General features: G+C 44.0%; 1 protein-coding gene across 1 annotated transcript in view; it reads right to left on the bottom strand.

The window, feature by feature from the left end:
- Window positions 1-13,402, bottom strand: part of LOC124725978 (leucine-rich repeat and death domain-containing protein 1) — a 222,797-nt gene extending 209,395 nt beyond the window's left edge. The window contains exon 1 of the mRNA XM_047248464.1: window positions 11,990-13,402. Coding sequence (XP_047104420.1) covers window positions 11,990-12,306 — 317 coding nt within the window. The 5' untranslated portion in view covers window positions 12,307-13,402. The remainder of the gene's footprint in view (window positions 1-11,989) is intronic.
- Between the last annotated feature and the right edge of the window lie 5,983 nt (window positions 13,403-19,385).

The raw sequence follows: 19,385 nt of genomic DNA, 5'->3' as shown, positions 1-19,385 counted from the left end.
ATGGATGTGTGTGATGTCCTTAGGTTAGTTAGGTTTAAGTAGTTCTAAGTTCTAGGGGACTGATGACCACAGTAGTTAAGTCCCATAGTGCTCAGAGCCATTTGAACCATTAGTTGTAGATAAGGACAAACAATATGAAAAGTTTAGAAAAGATTTCGGAACGTAAAAACGTGCTTATGTTGCGAAAATGAAGTTGTAGTGTAACCTCCAGCTTGTGACCAGATGAGAGGAAACGCAGATGTCAACCAAAAACGCGAAGAACTGTAAGTAACCACTTATTTACATAAAAAACGAGACATTAACTGTTTTATAATCTACAAATAACATATATCAAAACAATACTGTATGAATTTAGATCCCACTGAAGATGCCTTAAAGTACAAAAAACGAAAGGCGTCTGGGAGAAATAAAATACAGTCTGTAAGAAAACAGATATTACCGTGCTTGCTGTAGAGAATGGCCACGTAAACAAACTTGCCGTCCTGCAGAATGGCTTGAACAGAGAGATGTTGCTTCATTGCAGTTTGTGACATAACAAAATCGGCACTGCGGCCGCACATGTACAGTGCAGGTACAGAAAAAAGAAAAAAAAATACAGCTTACATGTGCTGTGGTGAAATAACGTCAAATGTGATGAGAGTAAAAATCTAGCAGATTTAAAATTGATGCCAGATGATGTCACAGACAAACTGGATATGTCATGATTATAAGGATTGTACATTTTCATACATCTAAAGTACTGGCATAATTTAGCTTTAAGAGCAGCTACCCGGCCGGATAGCCTTACACATTAAAGCACCTTCGTCCGTGGCTTGAAGAAGACCCCCGGAGGATTAACGACGATGGTCGGAGTGCCGGCTAGCCTGTATGTGGTTTTTAGGGTGGTTTCCAACCACAACCCACTTAGTGAATACCAGGCTAGTACCCAATTCACGCCTGAGAAGAAAACTTCCTCACACTTGCAAAGAGAATTTGGACGGTGACGGGTGGGGTCGACTCATTCGGTCCTTGGGAAGGGGGGGGGGGTTATAAATAACAAAGACTGATGACCTTAGGTATTCGGTCTCCTTAAATCCATAAATGCATGTTTCAGCTTTCAGCTATATTTGCAGTTTCTAATCCACTAGAACATAAATAACTTAAATATAATAGCTGAAACTGGTCGTGGGCTAAAATAAAGATCGCATTAACAACTGGAGAGGCACTTTATGAAAATGTGATCAAAGTATTTGAGCGGTTTTATTGAGTGATTTACACAAGCTCCAGCAAAAAACTTTACATCCTCTGACAAAATCGAAATACAGGGTGAGCGCAAAGTCTTGCCTTGACTATAACACTTTATTACAGAATAACCGTTTGACATAATAATTTACATTGTATGCCGCTACATAGGTTAGTATTACTAGTTTTTATAAGACCACTTTCGTTAGTAAACCTCAAAGTGTGCTCCCTTGGTAGCTCGGAGAATGTCGAGGCGGTATTCCAGTTCGCGCCGGGTACCTACAGCAGCTTGTATCCTAGCCTTCAGTTCGTCGACGTCAGCAACTGGTGTGACGAAGACTCTGTCCTTGATGTAGCCCCATAAAAAATGTCAAGGGGCGTAATGTCTGGAGAGCGGGGTGGCCATGGTGTTGGACCGTTCCTTCCAGTCCACCGATCCGGAAATGTTTCATCCAGGAAATCACACACTATAAAAGCTCAGTGGGGGAGGGGGGGGGGCTCCATATTGTTGGAAAACATCCATGGTTGACATTCTTTAACTGTGGGGCAATAAAATGTTGCAAAACGTCTAAGTAAATGTTAGCTGTAATGGATTTTTCCGCGAAGAAAAACGGTCCAAAAACCTTGTTTTACTCCAAAATATTTATGTGGCATGACTGACGTTGTGACCGATCAATGCTGGACTCGAAGTAACCACTTTTTCGCTGTCTCGCTGTAACTGTGCAGTAGCATGTGGAGACCCTGAAACCCATATACGGACATTATGCCTATTTACCATTCCACTGACATGAAAGGTGGATTCATCGGTAAAACATACGCGATTAAAGTAATCGTTAGCGCCATCAATCCTGTTGAAAATCTCAGTTGTAAATTCAGCTCTTGTCAGTAAATCATTCGGTTGCAAGGCCTGCACGATTTGCACTTTGTAAGCATGCAACCTATGCCTTTCATGAAGAATCTTCACCACACTTGCTTGCCGTATTTGAAGTTCACATGATGCTTGACAAGTGATTTAGATGGACTCCGTTCAAACGATTGCCGAACATGATCAACAGTTGTATCACTCACACGAGGCCTGGCACTTCGAGGACAATCTTCAACGCTGCCTGTTTCGTTAAACCTTGCATACCATCGCTTTATTGATTTAACGTAAGGAGGGCTGCGTCCCTGAGAAGCCCGAAATTGAGAAGTCAGAAATTTACGCTGAACTCTGATTGTCGATTGCGTTTCGTCAAACCAAAGCACACATTGCCCTTTCTCCTGCTTCGACACCATTTCGCCAGCAACTAACGTGACCAAACAGACCGCGTCGGTGTTGTGGAGCACTAGCGCCATCTATCGGTCACAACAACTAGTAACACTAACCTATGTAACTGCATCAAATGTAACTTATTATGTCAAACGGTTATTCTGTTAGAAATTTTCATAATCAGGGTAAGACTTTGTGCTCATCCTGTATTTCATTTTTAGAAAACGCTCAGTATAGAAAATTTCCTAGGTAGCTGGTTGCCTAAACGTACAATAGCCTCCACATACTAACTTACAAAACAGTTCAGCGAGTTTTAACAGGGAAGAGTATCTACATAAACATTTATACTCGACGAATCACTGTGAAGCACCTGGCAGAAGATTAATTAATGTTTCTTCCCTTTTGATTCACGGATGGAGTGTGACAAGAATGACAGCTTGTCTAATTTTATTTTTACAACATCCACGGGATAGATAAGTGCCTGAAGAGTATTCATACTTCCTGTACCGAAAGATAGTTTTTGAAGTGTTATGTTATAAACAGATTCTCGCGTAATGTTCAGCTTCTTTCTTCGAGTGTTTGCCAGCTCAGATTTCGACATTTCTTTTACAATCTCTCTCAGATCACACATTCTTCTGACCCTTGGCACCGCCCTTCTTCGCAAACGCTCGATGTCTCCTGCATTCCGACCTGACAAGCGTCCCTTACACTGGAGCAGTATTGGTGCCTGGCCGGTACAGGTATTTTGGCAGTCAACTGCAGTTTCACATTATCCTGCCAATGAATATTAGCCTGCCATTTGTATACCAACAACTGAGTCAATATGGTCGGGCTCTACAGTTTTACTCCAAAATATTTATGTGGCATGACTGACGTGACCGATCAACGCTGGACTCGAAGTAACCACACTTCCATGCACTGTAAACTGCGACATTTTGCGCAGTACTAATTCAGAACTGGAGAAGAATTGGAGAACAATCGACAGTCGACTTTTTGCTAATACTGTCAGCTGGCACGTTAAATGACTGCCAGTGACCACCAAAGAACAGAACTGAGCTAATTGAGCGGAGAAAAGAACTCTGATCTTCTCAATACGAGACCAGTTCATTGATTACTAAGCCACGTTGCACGGAAAGAAAGAGGAAGGAGAGTAAGAGCTCTTCCTCTTGTTGACGTTGAATTTAAGAGATGTATCTGATTTTCTATCTTTCTTTTATCCGTGCAATTCATGGCCTGAAGTAAGTGCTTTCGCTCTAACAGTTGGCTAAAAAAAAAGGAGAAATAAAATTGTACCATTGCTGGAATACAATGACAAGTCCTGTAAAAATTAAGATAAAATGGTCAACCGTCTCAGATGATGAGACCATCCTTTACGTAAAAGGTGTCGATCAGCTCAGCCGCACAGCGTTTATTCCCCTGAAAGAATGAAAGTTTCATATTGCTGCTATTTTTCGAAGTACGTAGTGTGTTTAATCTCTCCATTGTTGGTGCTTCTGAAGGAATCTGAAAAAAATTACCAGTTCCCGCTTTGTAAAGTGGAAACGACTAAACGTTGGAAGACAAAAATTCGCAAGAAGCGTTTGAAGTCGTGTGTTTGACTAGGACGCGAGCCAAAAACCTTAGTGTTTGGAGTCAACGCAATTGTTACCCACTGTCTCAAAGCTTCAATCGGGCAATCTCCCCAACTCTTTCATATTCGACTGAAAAGTGAAAGTTTCATGACGTAACTATTCATAAACAAACAATCTGTTTATAAGTAGATTACTACACGAAAACCATGTGTGTGTGTGTTTTTTTTAATTTGTGTAATTTGTTATGTATCAAAATAATATACCTCTTTAGCTGAAGAAATGCGTTGCATATATCCCGAAAAGAATGTTCTTATTATCATAATCCGAAAACTAGAGACCACTCGCTCAGTCATTTCTATTTACTGTGTCGAATCAATTGAAATTGCGGGTTTACTTTGATACACTATGTATTCAGCTGAAAGTAATATTTTAGCAACCGACTTTTTGGCTACTATCCGCTGAGGCGTGCTGTAACCACAAACAAGGAACAGAAGCACGCCGCTGCGCTTATCTTTAGTCATTTTTGTTCTCTTAAAATGAAGGTGGAACTCACTACCTGCCGAGATTCATGTACGGAACTTTTGCATCAATCGTTATTGGCAAAATTCGTTGCAACGTGCTTCACTCGGCCTAGTTTATGTTAAGCTTTCGTCGCTCCAAAGATATGAGATGAGACTCAGAGTATGAGTAATATGGCATGCGAGTATCAGATTTTTAGAGATTGGAAAGATGCAGTGAGAAGACAATATTCCAATGAGTTACGAATGCGGTCCACCATCATAAAGTATGTTTTCGACATTTATATTAATCAGGTGAAAACTTGGAAACCAATAACACCGCCCCGGCTTCTTTTTTCCAGTTAAAAAGTCAATGCTTCGCTGCTAATGAAGTCTATGATCATATAAAAATATTTTTTTAGAAAATTTCTGTCGGTTGCTACAACCCGCTGTGGCACTTCCCTGTTAACTTCTGTTCATTATCATACAGAATGTTCACTGTCGGAGGATTGCTATGAATCCTGCTTCTCGAAAAATAATTTGTGTAGGCAAACAGCTACTGAGTTTACTGTGCACATACCGTCTTTGTAATCACGTAACGGAGTCTTCAGTTTCACAGTAACGTAGTTTCAGTGATATTCTGTGACGAGATATCCAGTGAAGCAAGTCATCTCGAAAAAACCAGTATTCTTTTAGCTGATAGGGAACTTCGTTGTCAACAAGAAAGTGGATCACTAGTAAACAGGAATCAACAAAGCGACAAAATCTCGTTTCACAACAGCTTTACGTGCCCTTTTGAATACGTGGACAGCTGATGAACGAACGGCTATTATCTTGTTGCTTACGGTACAAAGAACGAAGTTAATCCAGGGTAGAAATTTGCGTTACCTCCGATTCAGTTACTTGTAATTTATTCGTTCTTCTTCTTTGTTTATTTTGTTAAACGTGATAAAAATATCTGATACATTAATGAATAGATGTGGCTGTTCTTACCCAGTAATAACTTGCGTTACTAAAAAAATTAAATGTTATCTCAATGTTTCTGGCCCACTACTCCTGATGTAAAAATCTGTATCAAACTTGTTTTAGGCAGACTTCTGCTCCTATGTTGTGCAGTACATGCACCACGAAGCACAGGATACATGAAGTTTCATTATCAGCTGAATAAAGTAGATTTCTTGATTAGCCCCCTATATACCCAGATATCTGAGCTTGCGTTTAAACATTCCTTTTGTTTTCGTTAAAGATCATATCCATCTTTGTAACGTTACTCAGAACCCCTTTTTATTTAGAATATTTACTCTGTTACACTAATGATTGTCTCATAGATATTTCATAACAGAATGTCGCGATTATTTTACTAGCTTTAGCGATACAAAATAGTGATAGACCACTAAAACAGAATAAAACAATTCAACTTTTTCTGGCTTGGATCGCTAGTCCACGGTGACACAATATTGCTCTTCGAATTCTGCTCGTCGTACATCGAAATTTCTGGTGAAACGTAGTAGGTAGCGTCTCATGATCAAACAGGGCATCGAATGCACAGTTTTCCCCAAACTGTTGCAGAATCACATTAATGGTAAGTAATTGGATAAGCGACTGTCAGGCATATGTCAACTACGCTCATTTATCACACCGTTTGCGTTTACTGAACGTGCGTTGCCAAATTTTGCCGTTTGCCTGGCACCATTTCCGTTACGAGCGAGAGGCTGAGAATCGTTTACGGTAAACAGCTGTAAACATCACACGGTAGATTGTAACGACTTAAGCACTCTCGCAAATGAAGCAGCCATATATTTTGGCATTGGACTCTCTCTCGCGAAGTCGCGTCTTGCAGATACTGCGTGTAGCAAAGCAATGGACAAAGAAGGCTGCCAACAGTGGGCGCAAATTGCTCTAAGGAATATTCTGAACCTGGCACGCTCACTACTCACAATAGAAGGGTAGGGTCATCAAAGACGAAGTACAAACTCGGGTAAATCGGTCGTGTCCTTTTCAAAGGAGCCATCCCGATATTTACCTTCAGCGATTTAGAGAAATTACGAAACTCTAATTCCGGTTGGCCGAACAGGTATATGAACCATTTTTCTCCCGAATATGAGTTTAGAACAATCTATTAATCTACGCAACCAATGATTCAGCCAGAAAAGATTGCTACCATACATTCCTAGGCGAATATGTCTGGTACCTGTTGTAACAGAAATGGGTACTTGAAAAAAAAAAGCCTTTCCTTTTTCGTGCTAAGACCTTTTACGTTTTGCTATATATTTTTAGAGAGTATATTTAATGTCCCGGAATGCGTTATGCAGGGGACGCATGTAGGTTAATTCTACGGAGAAAATGGTTGCAGCAGGGAACAAGATTATAGGATGGTGGCAACGTAACTGATAGCGCCAACTAATACAGGGCGTTTGCCCGCATCTCGTGGTCGTGCGGTAGCGTTCTCGCTTCCCACGCCCGGGTTCCCGGGTTCGATTCCCGGCGGGGTCAGGGATTTTCCCTGCCTCGTGATGGCTGGGTGTTGTGTGCTGTCCTTAGGTTAGTTAGATTTAAGTAGTTCTAAGTTCTAGGGGACTGATGACCATAGATGTTGAGTCCCATAGTGCTCAGAGCCATTTGAACCATTTTTGAACAGGGCGTTCCAGGAGTGATAAATATTCATGGATACGACAGGAATGATCATTCGAAGCAAAAATGTCTTGTAAACATGGACTCTAAAGTGCATACCTTAAGAACCATGAGCACTTGTTCAGTGGAAGAGATATGTTTCACAGCAGTGAAGGTGAATAAGTGCTCATAAGGTATGCATTGTAAAGCCCATATTTACTACACTTTTTTCCTTGGAATCATCGTTTCTGTCATAACCCTGAATACTGACCATTCCTCCTGGGACTTCCTTTATTTACCATAGTGCCAAGTAAATATCTTGACAAACTTAAAACAATCATTCCATCTCAGAAGCAGTGCAACAATGATATTGACGCCGGTCTGTTGTTGGAATAAACCATACTCATTTTTGCCATCTTGCTTCCTTCTGAATGCCGTCTTGAAGTTCAAAATATTGCTTTAGGAAAAAAAATCAAACTTTATTAATCTTAAAGTATGTTCAAAAAGCACCCACATTGTTCATCAGACTTCCAGAAAGAGACCACAAAATGTTTGAGTATATATACTTCTTCCTGCTTGTAATCAGTTACTTCATGCACACCGAGCGAGGTGGCGCAGTGGTTAGAACGCTGGGCTCGCATTCAGGGGGACGACGGTTCAATCCGGTGTCCGGCCAATATGATTTAGGTTTTCCGTGATTTCCCTAAATCGCTTCAGGCAAATGCTGGAATGGTTCCTTTCAAAGGACACGATCGACTTCCTTCCGCATCCTTCCCTAACCCGGTGAAACCGATGACCTCGCTGTTTGGTCTCCTACCCCAAACAGTCCTATCCAATCCGCACTGCATGCACTGAAGTTACATCCAACCGTATGCTTCTTATCTCGATCCATGTGATGTTTCCGTAACAGTGAATGAATGACACAGGAAGGCTACTAACGAGATTCTCGGTTAGTCTCTTAGCTTACAATCATAATTAAAATTTATGAGCTACACTTAAAGTGCATCATGTATATGGTTAAAAGGGCATAGTGGTGTTGCAGCGAAGTATCTGAATAATGTTGAGTCTGTTACAAAATAGCAGCAGAGCGTAATCGCTATTCATAATTGATGTTTAAAAAAGTGTCTTAGGAGATTACTCTATTAAACACAGTGATAGTTTTTTTTTCTTTTTTCAAAACATTCGTAATAAGTGAAATATTTACAGGTGTAATATAGATAAAGAATCATTTGGACAAAGTTATTGAAAAACATTTTTAAAAAGGAATTAGAGGTGAAGAACTATTAAATAGTTTGAACAACGGCAGAAGTGTTTGATCGATATGTATTAAAGGAAATTACAAGGTGACTGTTCTGCTATATGTTCTGAGGGATCTAGTGTTCGCTGAAATGGCTGATTGTATCTCTTTGCACGAGCTGTTACTAATCTAATTTTATTTTTATGACGTCTGTGGGATAGATAATTCGGGGGCTGAAGAATATGAGTACTTCCTGGCCCGGAAAGACAGTTTTCGAAGTATTCTAAGTAGGTTTCTTCGATTGTCTACCACTTAAGATTTCGACATTTATTTTACACTCTCCCGCCAGTCATGCAAGCTTGGCATCCCTTTATTTGTAAATGCTCTATACCCCCTGTTATTCAAATCTGATATGGATCCCTTACGCTGGAGCAGTACTGGTACATGGGCCATCCAACAACGTGACTATATGGTCGTTTATATCTCTACAATGTTACTACTGTAGGTCTGAAAGAGAATGCTTAGTGTTTCGTCACCAGATACAAGCTGAAATGAATGCACTAATTTACAGGCGATTTGATTTCTATACTTCCAAGAAGAAGACGATATGAGACCAAGAAGGGAAAAAATTAAGGATATAACAAATCACTTGAAAAGCTGTACACGCTAAGGAGGTCAACACTATGCTATCTCTTGAATTAGGAATGTCACTGAATGCTTTAAGCCGGCCGGTGTGGCCGTGCGGTTAAAGGCGCTTCAGTCTGGAACCGCGTGACCGCTACGGTCGCAGGTTCGAATCCTGCCTCGGGCATGGATGTGTGTGATGTCCTTAGGTTAGTTAGGTTTAATTAGTTCTAAGTTCTAGGCGACTGATGACCTCAGAAGCTAAGTCGCATACTGCTCAGAGCCATTTTTGAATGTTTTAAGGAAGACAGTGAAGATTAATGCAAATGAAAAAAAAGTTCATTTCTCTGTCTTTTCGCTATAATCGATTTAACACATTGCTCACTGTTGTCTTTGTAGTGGCGTATTATGTCATGTTTAAATGCTTGCATCCATGAGATTCACAGAATTTCTGCAGGTCGAATTCGAGCTGCACTGACAAAATGCCGGAGATTTTTCAGGGACATTTTCTGAATGTACTGGTATAAGGAACCCATGGGTTTCGGCGACTCTTTACGGAATAACGGTGTAATTAGGATCTTTTCGGTTTGTTACCGCAGTCTCCTTTGTTCCCCTGAAAATGCCTTCAGTAGAGTGATTAAGCCTGTAATACGTAATCAGCCAAAGCTAACATGGAAGGATCAGTAGACACGTATGTACAGATGCAAAAGTGCTGTGAAGTGGTTCCTGTCGCTGTGGTAACAGATCAACATAGCGTCGTTGTCACACTTTTCTATTGTATTCAGTGAAGCCATTCATACATTAGGTGCACACTGGCCAATTCTTGATCGGTAAATCCATCCATACTGGTGTGCATCACCATTAACGTGCAGCTAACACCAACAGAATAATAAAGTCTAGCAATGCTGAACGCAAGTTTGAGGATGAAGAATGAAGTGGGCATTGCTGTTATCAGCCGCACGTTCCGTGAGTCAATGAAACAGGTTTGTTTCCAAACAATATACCCTGTATATAAAGTCGTTATTTGCACAATTTTCAGTGCAATACAGGTACGAAGACAAATGGAGGTAAAAAAATCACCCGAAATGCAATCACTTTCCAAAGAGCCACCGGAGATCACAGGTCCACGATACTAAAATATTGGAAAAATCCCCAAACCGCCTCGGAAATTTATAAAATATTTATTAGGTCAATATCGCCTAATTGCTTCAGATATTCATATTACAGTTTTCAGTATAATACTGTCATTATCAGGCGTGGTAATTAATCCGTAAGCAGTTTCGCCATGATATATAAACTCTAGTTTCATGCATGACACATTATAACAAAACCGTTTTGTAGATTATTACATCCGATGATCGCAGTATTATGCTGAAACCGATAATGTGAACGTTTGCAGTAACTAAGTGACTCTTATGTAGTAAGCTGTCATTAGGTCGCATGCTTCCATTTGACAATAGTGAAGCCTGACAGAGTCAGGGAGGAGACGGCGGTCTTAATATAATTTATCAAATGAAAAATAAATTATTGGAAAAATCTTTTTATGTATAGACCGCAGTTTTCAGTGTACAATTTCAGGGCGTTGACTAGTTTCGGTTGTTTTCAACAAATATCTTCAGATCGTTCAAGTCGTAAAAAGCGGTGAAGATGCATTGGAAAACATAATCACTGATTGTAGTCATGCAATGACATGCATCTGTATTGTGGACCAACAAGACTATACAGTTAAAAACTTGATCATGAGCGAGCCAGATTGTAAAACATAGTCTCGCAAGATTGTGTTAACAAAGAGAGAAAATAGTCACTTGCGTTAGTGAAACTTGCATCACGTGCCCGTGATTTGCAATTGTATAGCAGATAAGCCGGCCGGTGTGGCTGAGCGGTTCTAGGCGCTTCAGTCTGGAACCGCGCGACCGCTACGGTCGCAGGATCGAATCCTGCCTCGGGCATGGGTGTGTGTGCTGTCCCTAGGTTAGTTAGGTTTAAGTAGTTCTAAGTTGGGACTGATGTCCTCAGATGTTAAGTCCCATAGTGCTCAGAGCCATTTGAACCATTTGTATAGCAGATACTGTAGTGAGAACAGTACATGCAACGGTACACGAATTGTTAGCCTGGCTTGCAAAGGAGTTATCCAGCGCTGCACGTAAATTAGTCATCTTTATAAAATGAACACAAGTTGATTAAAAGTAAAATGCCACAAGTCCTCCGTGCCTGGCAAGACACGTCAGAAGTAACATCTGACAATCTTGTACCGTTGCATATGCTGTTCTGACTATAATACCTGCTGTACAATTGCAAATGACGGGCAAGTGATGCATTTTGTTTTTTACTAATGCATCTGCCGCGCGGGATTAGCCGAGCGGTCTTAGGCGCTGCAGTCATGAACTGTGCGGCTCGTCCCGGCGGAGGTTCGAGTCCTCCCTCGGGCATGGGTGTGTGTGTTCGTCCTTAGGATAATTTAGGTTAAGTAGTGCGTAAGCTTAGGGACTGATGACCTTATCATTTAAGTCGCATAAGATTTCACACACATTTGAACATTTGAACTAATGCAAATGGCAATTTTCTTTTTTTATCAAACTCATCTTGCGAAAGTACGGTTTACAACCTGGCTCGTTCAAGATGAAGTTTCTAGCTACATACGATTGTGGGTCGGTCCACAATACGAATGCGTTTCATTGTACGACTGCAATCAATGAATGTTCACCACTTTTTCACGGTGTGAACGATCTGAAGTGGTTGTAGAAAACTAGCGAAACTAGTCATCGTGCTGTAATGGTATACTGAAAACCGCGGTCTAGGCATAAGAAGCTTTTTTCAATAAAAAAAATTATTTAATATACATTTGACAATAAGTCAGTTCTTTACAAACTCGGAAATTTAGTAAGTGAAAGACGGGATGGACATTTCGTACAGTTTCATTTGTTAAGGATGACACTGACTCCGATGGGTAACAGAGGCTTAGCGGGTGCTGCGAACCCACCTGAGGTTGTCGTGGTTGAGCTTGAGGCTGGTGACGGTGAAGCCCAGCTCGTCGAACCTGTGCTGTCCCAGGTCGGGCAGGCTGGAGTAGGCGATGCGGAGCGTGACGCGCTGCTCGGGCGCGAACTTGCCGGCGACGGCGTCCCGCACCTGCGCGAACGACGCCATGCGCTCGCAGGCGACCTGCAGCGAGCCGTCGCGCTGCCGGCACGAGCAGGGCGAGATCTCGCGCCGCACGGCGCAGTGCAGCGACGAGCCCACCGTGAGGCCGAGCAGCGTGTACAGGAACGTCGACATGACCGTGGCGGTCCCCAGCATCGCACTGCCGCCGGGCCGCGCTTTCTGGGTCAGGTGACCGACTGGCGCTTCCTCCCTCTCCGCCCGCTGCGCGTCCCTCTCTCTGCTGCGGCGGCGACGACGACGACGCACCTTCGGGGCAGAGTCCTGCGGTGACGTCCTCGCGGTTCCCACGCCCTTTTCGCCACAGACCACTTGCGGACGGGCACGGGCGCGTTCGCGTAGGCCGGTGACGCCGCGCCGAGTGTCGCGCCGGGCGTCGCGGTGCAACTTTATACGGTTCGTCGGATTCACTCGCACCTCCCCCTACCGCGCCGCCGGAAAGTCCCCTCGGGCGAGTGTACGTGAGTGTGTGTGTGTGTGTGTCACTGAGCGTCCTCACCAGGGAGTGACACCGCTACGCGCGACGACCGGAGACGGAGAACTGCGCGCCGATCCGTCCTCCGGCAGCTGAGCGGGTAATTAGCGGCCCTCGCGGCGCGTCGACGCCGGAGCGGCGCCACCGACTCGTTTCACCGGCGCCGCTGCGGCAGGGCTCCGTATCCGCGGGGGCTCCGTACCGATGAGTCACGCGACATGGCGCGCGCGTGTCCCGGCTGAATGGCGGGGTCTGTCCGGCCGCTGGAGGAGGAGGAGGAGGAGGAGGAGGAGGACCACAAACACGAAGAGGCGCCCGAGATTACGAACGAGAACGGCCGCACCGGGAGGAGAAAAACGGAGGCGGCCGGGGACGGGAATTCCTGCGCGCGGGGCGGGGACGGTGTCCTCGCGGAGGCGCCGTGGAATCCGGCGGCAATCGAGATGGAGATTTATCGGGACGGGCGCCCACGCGCCGAGTGGCGCCTACGCCTCGCCTGCCGCTCTGGAATGCGCCTCTTCTTACGACCGCCTGCGCTCCCCCGGGTATTCGTACGCGAGATAACGACAGCGTTTGGCGCCACTCCCGTCTGCTACGAAACTTCTGCCCGCGCACCACCACACCGGCCAGCCCTGTGGCACCGGCAAACCTCGCGGCACTCTTCGCTGCCCACCGGACCGAGCTGCGCTGGAAGCCGCTGCTCGACTGCAGGCTCTCCTCCGTGCACCAGACTGGAGACTGCGCTGCACCGGCCGGCCAGTAAAATAGCTGTTTACGGCACCCGCCGCGGCTCCTCTCGCCCGCCTTACCCCCCGCCACACGCCGGCCGCGTATCTCTCTCGTTTGCGGTCGCGGCGGGTAGCTCTCTCGTTTGCATCCAGTGATAACGTCTGACCTCCGGGCCGCCTGCAAATGGAAGAAAAACCCACGTAAACAGCGGCCGCGGCATCACGAGGTCGCGAAGCGGGCGTAGCCGCCGCGCGTCTTCCGCGCCGCCACAAGTCGTCCGGTTATTAATTGCGGCGCCGGCGCTGCCACTGGCGCCTGCCCGCCATTTGTATTCCGCCAGCCTCTGACGCGGGGACTGCTTTTTTCCTCGCCCCCCAGCGTCCAGTGCTGCTCGGCGTCTCCTACCGCAGCTTTGCTACCAGCCTCACATCAACTTAATCTTTTCAACCAATTAGAGTTGGAAAAATTGTTTAGACATAAGGTCCGCATGGCAGTTATAAGAGTCGAGGGACACGAAAGGGAAGCAGTGGTTGGGAAGGGAGTGAGACAGGGTTGTAGCCTCTCCCCGATGTTATTCAATCTATATATTGAGGAAGCAGTAAAGGAAACAAAAGAAAAATTCGGAGTAGGTATTGAAATCCGTGGAGAAGAAATAAAAACTTTGAGGTTCGCCGATGACATTGTAATTTTATCAGAGACAGCAAAGGACTTGGAAGAGCAGTTGAACGGAATGGACAGTGTCTTGAAAGGAGGATATAAGATGAAAATCAACAAAAGCAAAAGGAGGATAATGGAATGTAGTCGAATTAAGTTGGGTGATGCTGAGGGAATTAGATTAGGAAATAAAACACTTAAAGTAGTAAAGGAGTTTTGCTATTTGGACAGCAAAATAACTGATGATGGTCGAACTAGAGAGGATATAAAATGTAGACTGGCAATGGCAAGGAAAGCGTTTCTGAAGAAGAGAAATTTGTTAACATCGAGTATAGATTTAAGTATCAGGATGTCGTTCCTGAAAGTATTTGTATGGAGTGTAGCCATGTATGGAAGTGAAACATGGACGATAAATAGTTTGGACAAGAAGAGAGTAGAAGCTTTCGAAATGTGGTGCTAGAGAAGAATACTGAAGATTAGATGGGTAGATCACATAACTAATGAGGAGGTATTGAATAGGATTGGGGAGAAGAGAAGTCTGTGGCACAACTTGACTAGAAGAAGGGATCGGTTGGTAGGACGTGTTCTGAGGCATCAAAGGATCACGAATTTAGTACTGGAGGGCAGCGTGGAGGGTAAAAATCGTAGAGGGAGACCAAGAGATGAATACACTAAACAGATTCAGGAGGATGTAGGTTGCAGTAGGTACTGGGAGATAAAGACGCTTGCACAGGATAGAGTTGCATGGAGAGCTGCATCAAACCAGTCTCAGGACTGAACACCACAACAACAAAAACAACAATTAGAGCTGAAAAAATTATTTGGATATAAGGTCCGGACGGTAGATATATCTATCGTTAGCTCCCTCGTCCTGTTACTCCAACATATTCTTTACCAATAGAGGACCACTTAGATCAGTTACAATCGCCGCAAAGAGATATAGTCTTCCATTGTCTTGTTGTATCAGGGGCGTTCAGTAAGTAATGCAACACACTTTTCTTCTGAAACCGGGTTGGGTTTATTCAGTTTTTCAATACACCTTATTATTCGCCAGTCTTTTGGCTATTAAACCCTATATTCCAATTTAACCTCCGTTCAATGCATAAGCCTTCGCCAAATTATTGGCAGAGCCTGTATGCCCGAATGTCGACATAGGAGCCAATGTCTTGCTGCATCAGTAAGCTGCCCATCATCCACGAACTGCTTCCCGTGGCGTGCCACTGGGCCAAACAGGTGGGAGTCCGAAGGTGCGAGATCTCAGCTGTAGGGTGGATAAGGAAGAACAGTCCAATGAAGTTTTCTGAGCTCCTCCCAAATGCTCACACTTGTTTGAGTCCATGCGTTGTCATGGAGAAGGAGAAGTTCGTTTGCATTTTTTGCGGCGACGAACACGCTGACGTTTCTTCAGTTGCCTGAGGGTAGCACAACACACTTCACAGTTGATCGTTGCAACATAAGGGAGGACATCAAATAGAATAAACACTTCAGAGTCCCAGAAGACCGTCTTCGGAGAAGAGATGGTGTGCCGTCACTCCATTTGTTGCCGTTTAGTTTCTGATTCAAGTGATCAACCCATGTTTCATCGCCCTTGACAATGTTCGACAAAAAGTTTTCCCAGTCAACCTCGTAAAGCGCAAGCAATTCCTCATGAATGGCCCTTCGTTGCTCTTCATGGTCTTCTGTTACGCGGCTAGGGACCCATTGGACACACACTTTCGAGTACCTCAATTGGTGGACGATCGTGTCACCTCTACCAACAGAGACGTTCAGTTGGGCAGCGAGGAGTTTTACTGCCATCTGCCGATCACCTCAAATGAGAGTGTCCGCAAGTTCCAACATCGAGGGCGCCACAGCTGTGTGCGGCGAGCCAGCACGTGAGAGACCGGACAGGTTCGCGCCACCTTGTTGTGATGATGACAGACGCTTCACCCAACGACTCATCGTGCTTTCGTTCACTGCAAAGTCTCCCAGGCACTCTGCAAGCGCCTGTAAATATTTGAGACGCTCTGGTTTTCCGCCAAATGTAAGTCAGTGACAGCTCTCTTCTTGGCACTCATCTCCAGTACAGATGCCATTTTGCAGGCAGCGTATAGCGCCACCACTACCGGAACTACAGGGGCTCAAGCGGGAATATTCTACGACGTGATACAACAAATTTCGCCCTTTTCAACCGAAAATGGCCGAAAAAATGGATTGCATTACTTACTGAACGCCCCTTGTAGCTTTTGTATGCTATACTGCCTGCATCTACATGATTACACTGTAGTTGACACTGAAGGGAGTGCAGCATGTTCATAGAATAATTTTCAGACTATTTCTCGACCGTAACACTCTCAAATAGCACTTGCAAGAAATGCAAACCTGCGTTTTTACGTGCGAGCCATATCTCTTACTTAATAGTAATGGTCATTTCTCCATAAGTAGCTGGGAGTCAACAAAATATTTTGGCAATCGGAGAAGAAAGTTGGTGACTGTAATGTCGTGACATGATATCACCGTAACGAGAAACGACTTTCTTTCAGTGATTGTCACCCCAATTTGCGTATCATATCCCAACACTCATAATACAAAACGATCTGCACTTCTTTAAACTTCTTCGATGTTCACCTTGAATACTATCTGATAAGGATCTCATATTACAAGAAGAGGGAACAGCGTACTGTAGTCTCTTTAGTAGATATGTTGTTCTTTCTGACTATTCTGGCAACAAAACATAACCTTTGGTTCGCCATCCCCACACTATTTTCTGTGTAATGGAACCAACAGAGACTACCACATTGTTTACAAAAAAGATTTATTTATTTTTATACTTTTAGGTGCTTGCCAAAGTAATCAGTCCCAACAAATAAAAAAGTCACAACGTTTATGCTATGAAAGAAGTAACTATGCCTTCTGCGAGTCCCTATGAATAAATTGTAAAAATCTTCTTGTTACTAAGGGAAAAAAGATAGTCACGAATAACAGAAGACTTCAAAGGAGATGAAAAGATTCAAAACGCTTCTTAAGACATAGAAGTTTTCCAATACTTTACTCATACCTCAAAGGTATCATTCAAACACTTTGCAGACGCCCCAAAGGTATCACCACAGTCCTTGATAGTACCACGAGAGGATTCTGTCTCAGACATGGACCAGCTTTCCTATACTTTCTACACAGCTGTGAAAAGAATTAATCCATGAGTGTACCTAAACACATGGCCGACGATCTTACTGTTAGATTCCTGATATTTCTTCAGTGACAGAGAGATTAAAAAAGAAACATGTCTTACAGCAACCTACATGTTACATATTCTGAAAATTTACACGTAGATTTAGAATTGAGGTTCGGAGATTTTAAAATGTGCTCTGGCAAAAGGTAACAGTCATGTTACCACTGAAGTACACAGATCACCGACCTATTATCGATATAAACCCACCCAGGCGATAGCAGCGTCATCTGGCGAGGAAAGACTTCTAGTCAGACACATGCACGGTGCATGTGGTATCAGTGAGCGTGCCAACCGTGTGTAGAATGGGGAAGGCGTGCGATCTATTTGAGTGTGACCAAGGAGATTTTGGTAGCCCGGAGGATCGGCACAAGCATTTCGGAAACTGCGAGACTTGTCGAGTTCGAGGAGTGCTGGGTGAAACCACGTCCAGACGTCGTGTGGTTGGGCGACGACCTCTCATTACAGATGTCGGATCTCGTAGGCTGGACAGACTGGTAAAACAGGATGGGCGGCGATCTGTGCCCAAAATAACATCAGACTTTAGTGTTGGGTAGAGTGCAAGTGTGGCTGAACACACAGTGCACCGAACACTCCTAACGATAGGCATCTGCAGCCGACGACCCGTGCCTGTTCCAGTTTTAACACCACGACATCGGCAACTACGACTGAGATTGGTACGTGACCATCGACACTGGATGTTGGCGCAGTGGCACAGCGTTGCATGGTATGATGAATCCCAATATCTCTTTCATCAGGCCGAAGGGAGGACGCGAATGCGGTGTTGTCCAGGGGAACAACTCCTTGACACCAGGACCGCGGGACGGTGACAAGCTGGCAGTGGCTTCATTAATGCTCTGCAGAAGATTCACGTGGGCATCCATGAATCCAGTGAAGTTCGTACAAAGCTTCATGACGGACAAGGAATATCGTACACTGGTTGCAAACCACGTACACCCCTTCGTGACAATCATGTTTCCCAATGGCAGTGGCATTTTTCAACAAGGTAATGCGGCTTGTCACAAGGACAGGAGTGGATGGAGTGGTTAGAGGAACACAGTGGCAAATTCCAATTGATGTGTTGGCTCCACAACTCACCAGATCTGAACCCGATCGAACGCATTTGAGATGTGACTGAACGTGACGTCAGAGCTTATCGACCCCCTCCCCGGAATTTACTTGTGTGTGCAGATGTGGTGCCAACTCATTATTTAGAAAACTGTGAAAGGCGTTGTGAAATTGTAATAATGACATGTTAAATGCTTCAAGATTTTGATCATGGCTGCGTTTCGTTGAAGTTACAAGTCCTCTGCGTTTACAGCTGATACAGAGAAGACAACGAGGCGACCAACGAAATAACAAGATAGTAATATAACTCTTGATATTTATCAGAGATTCGATACAACCTACTTAAAATAAATGACGAACGTCACTTCGAAGACAGATCATTGAACATTAACCATTGAAGACACCATTACACGCCGTAAGATCTGATGATGGTCATTAAAGACCGAAACCGGTAATCTGTTAAACAGAAAAATTGTGACCATAGACGGAAATTAAAGGAAACTTATTAAAACAGCATTTCACCAGAAGCTTTTCCCTTTATTAGTAAGGCATCAGCAGTGGTGACTCGTGAAAATTTTGCGCACACAGTATGTTTAAACATTTTGGTTCCTATAAACAACAGTTCTGCTTCCGAATGTGATATTTTGTCGCATTACTTACGGTGTTTATTGTTCCATTTTACATGTTTAAAAGGCAACTGTTTTTCCCTTCCATGATAGCAGTGATTGTAGTGGATAAAATTTTGATTTCATTTCCACTGTTCACTCTTTTCGGTTTCTACAAGCACGTTTTCTTTACTTGCATTTGGTTTTTAGTTCATTTCATAAATCTGCGTTGCAAGTTTAAGTCTTCAGAGGATAAAAAAGCCGTATTTCTACTTTATAAAATACTCCAAGACTCACTGATGACCAGGAACATCTCTCTCTCTCTCTCTCTTTCTCTCTTCTCAGCGATCACAGGCCCTGTAGACCACGCGCTGCATCAACGATCTGCTTCCACCGCCTTCTGTCTCTCGCAGCGCCTGTCTCCACCCTGCGGAAATTCCTAATGTTGCGATGTCCTTCTCTGTGTCATCTTTCCACATTG

This window comes from Schistocerca piceifrons, chromosome 1 (genome assembly GCF_021461385.2).
Source record: "Schistocerca piceifrons isolate TAMUIC-IGC-003096 chromosome 1, iqSchPice1.1, whole genome shotgun sequence".
Classification (NCBI taxonomy): Eukaryota; Metazoa; Arthropoda; class Insecta; order Orthoptera; family Acrididae; genus Schistocerca; species Schistocerca piceifrons.
The sequence above is the reverse complement of the archived record's forward strand: the minus strand, read 5'-3'. Positions and strand labels throughout refer to the sequence as shown.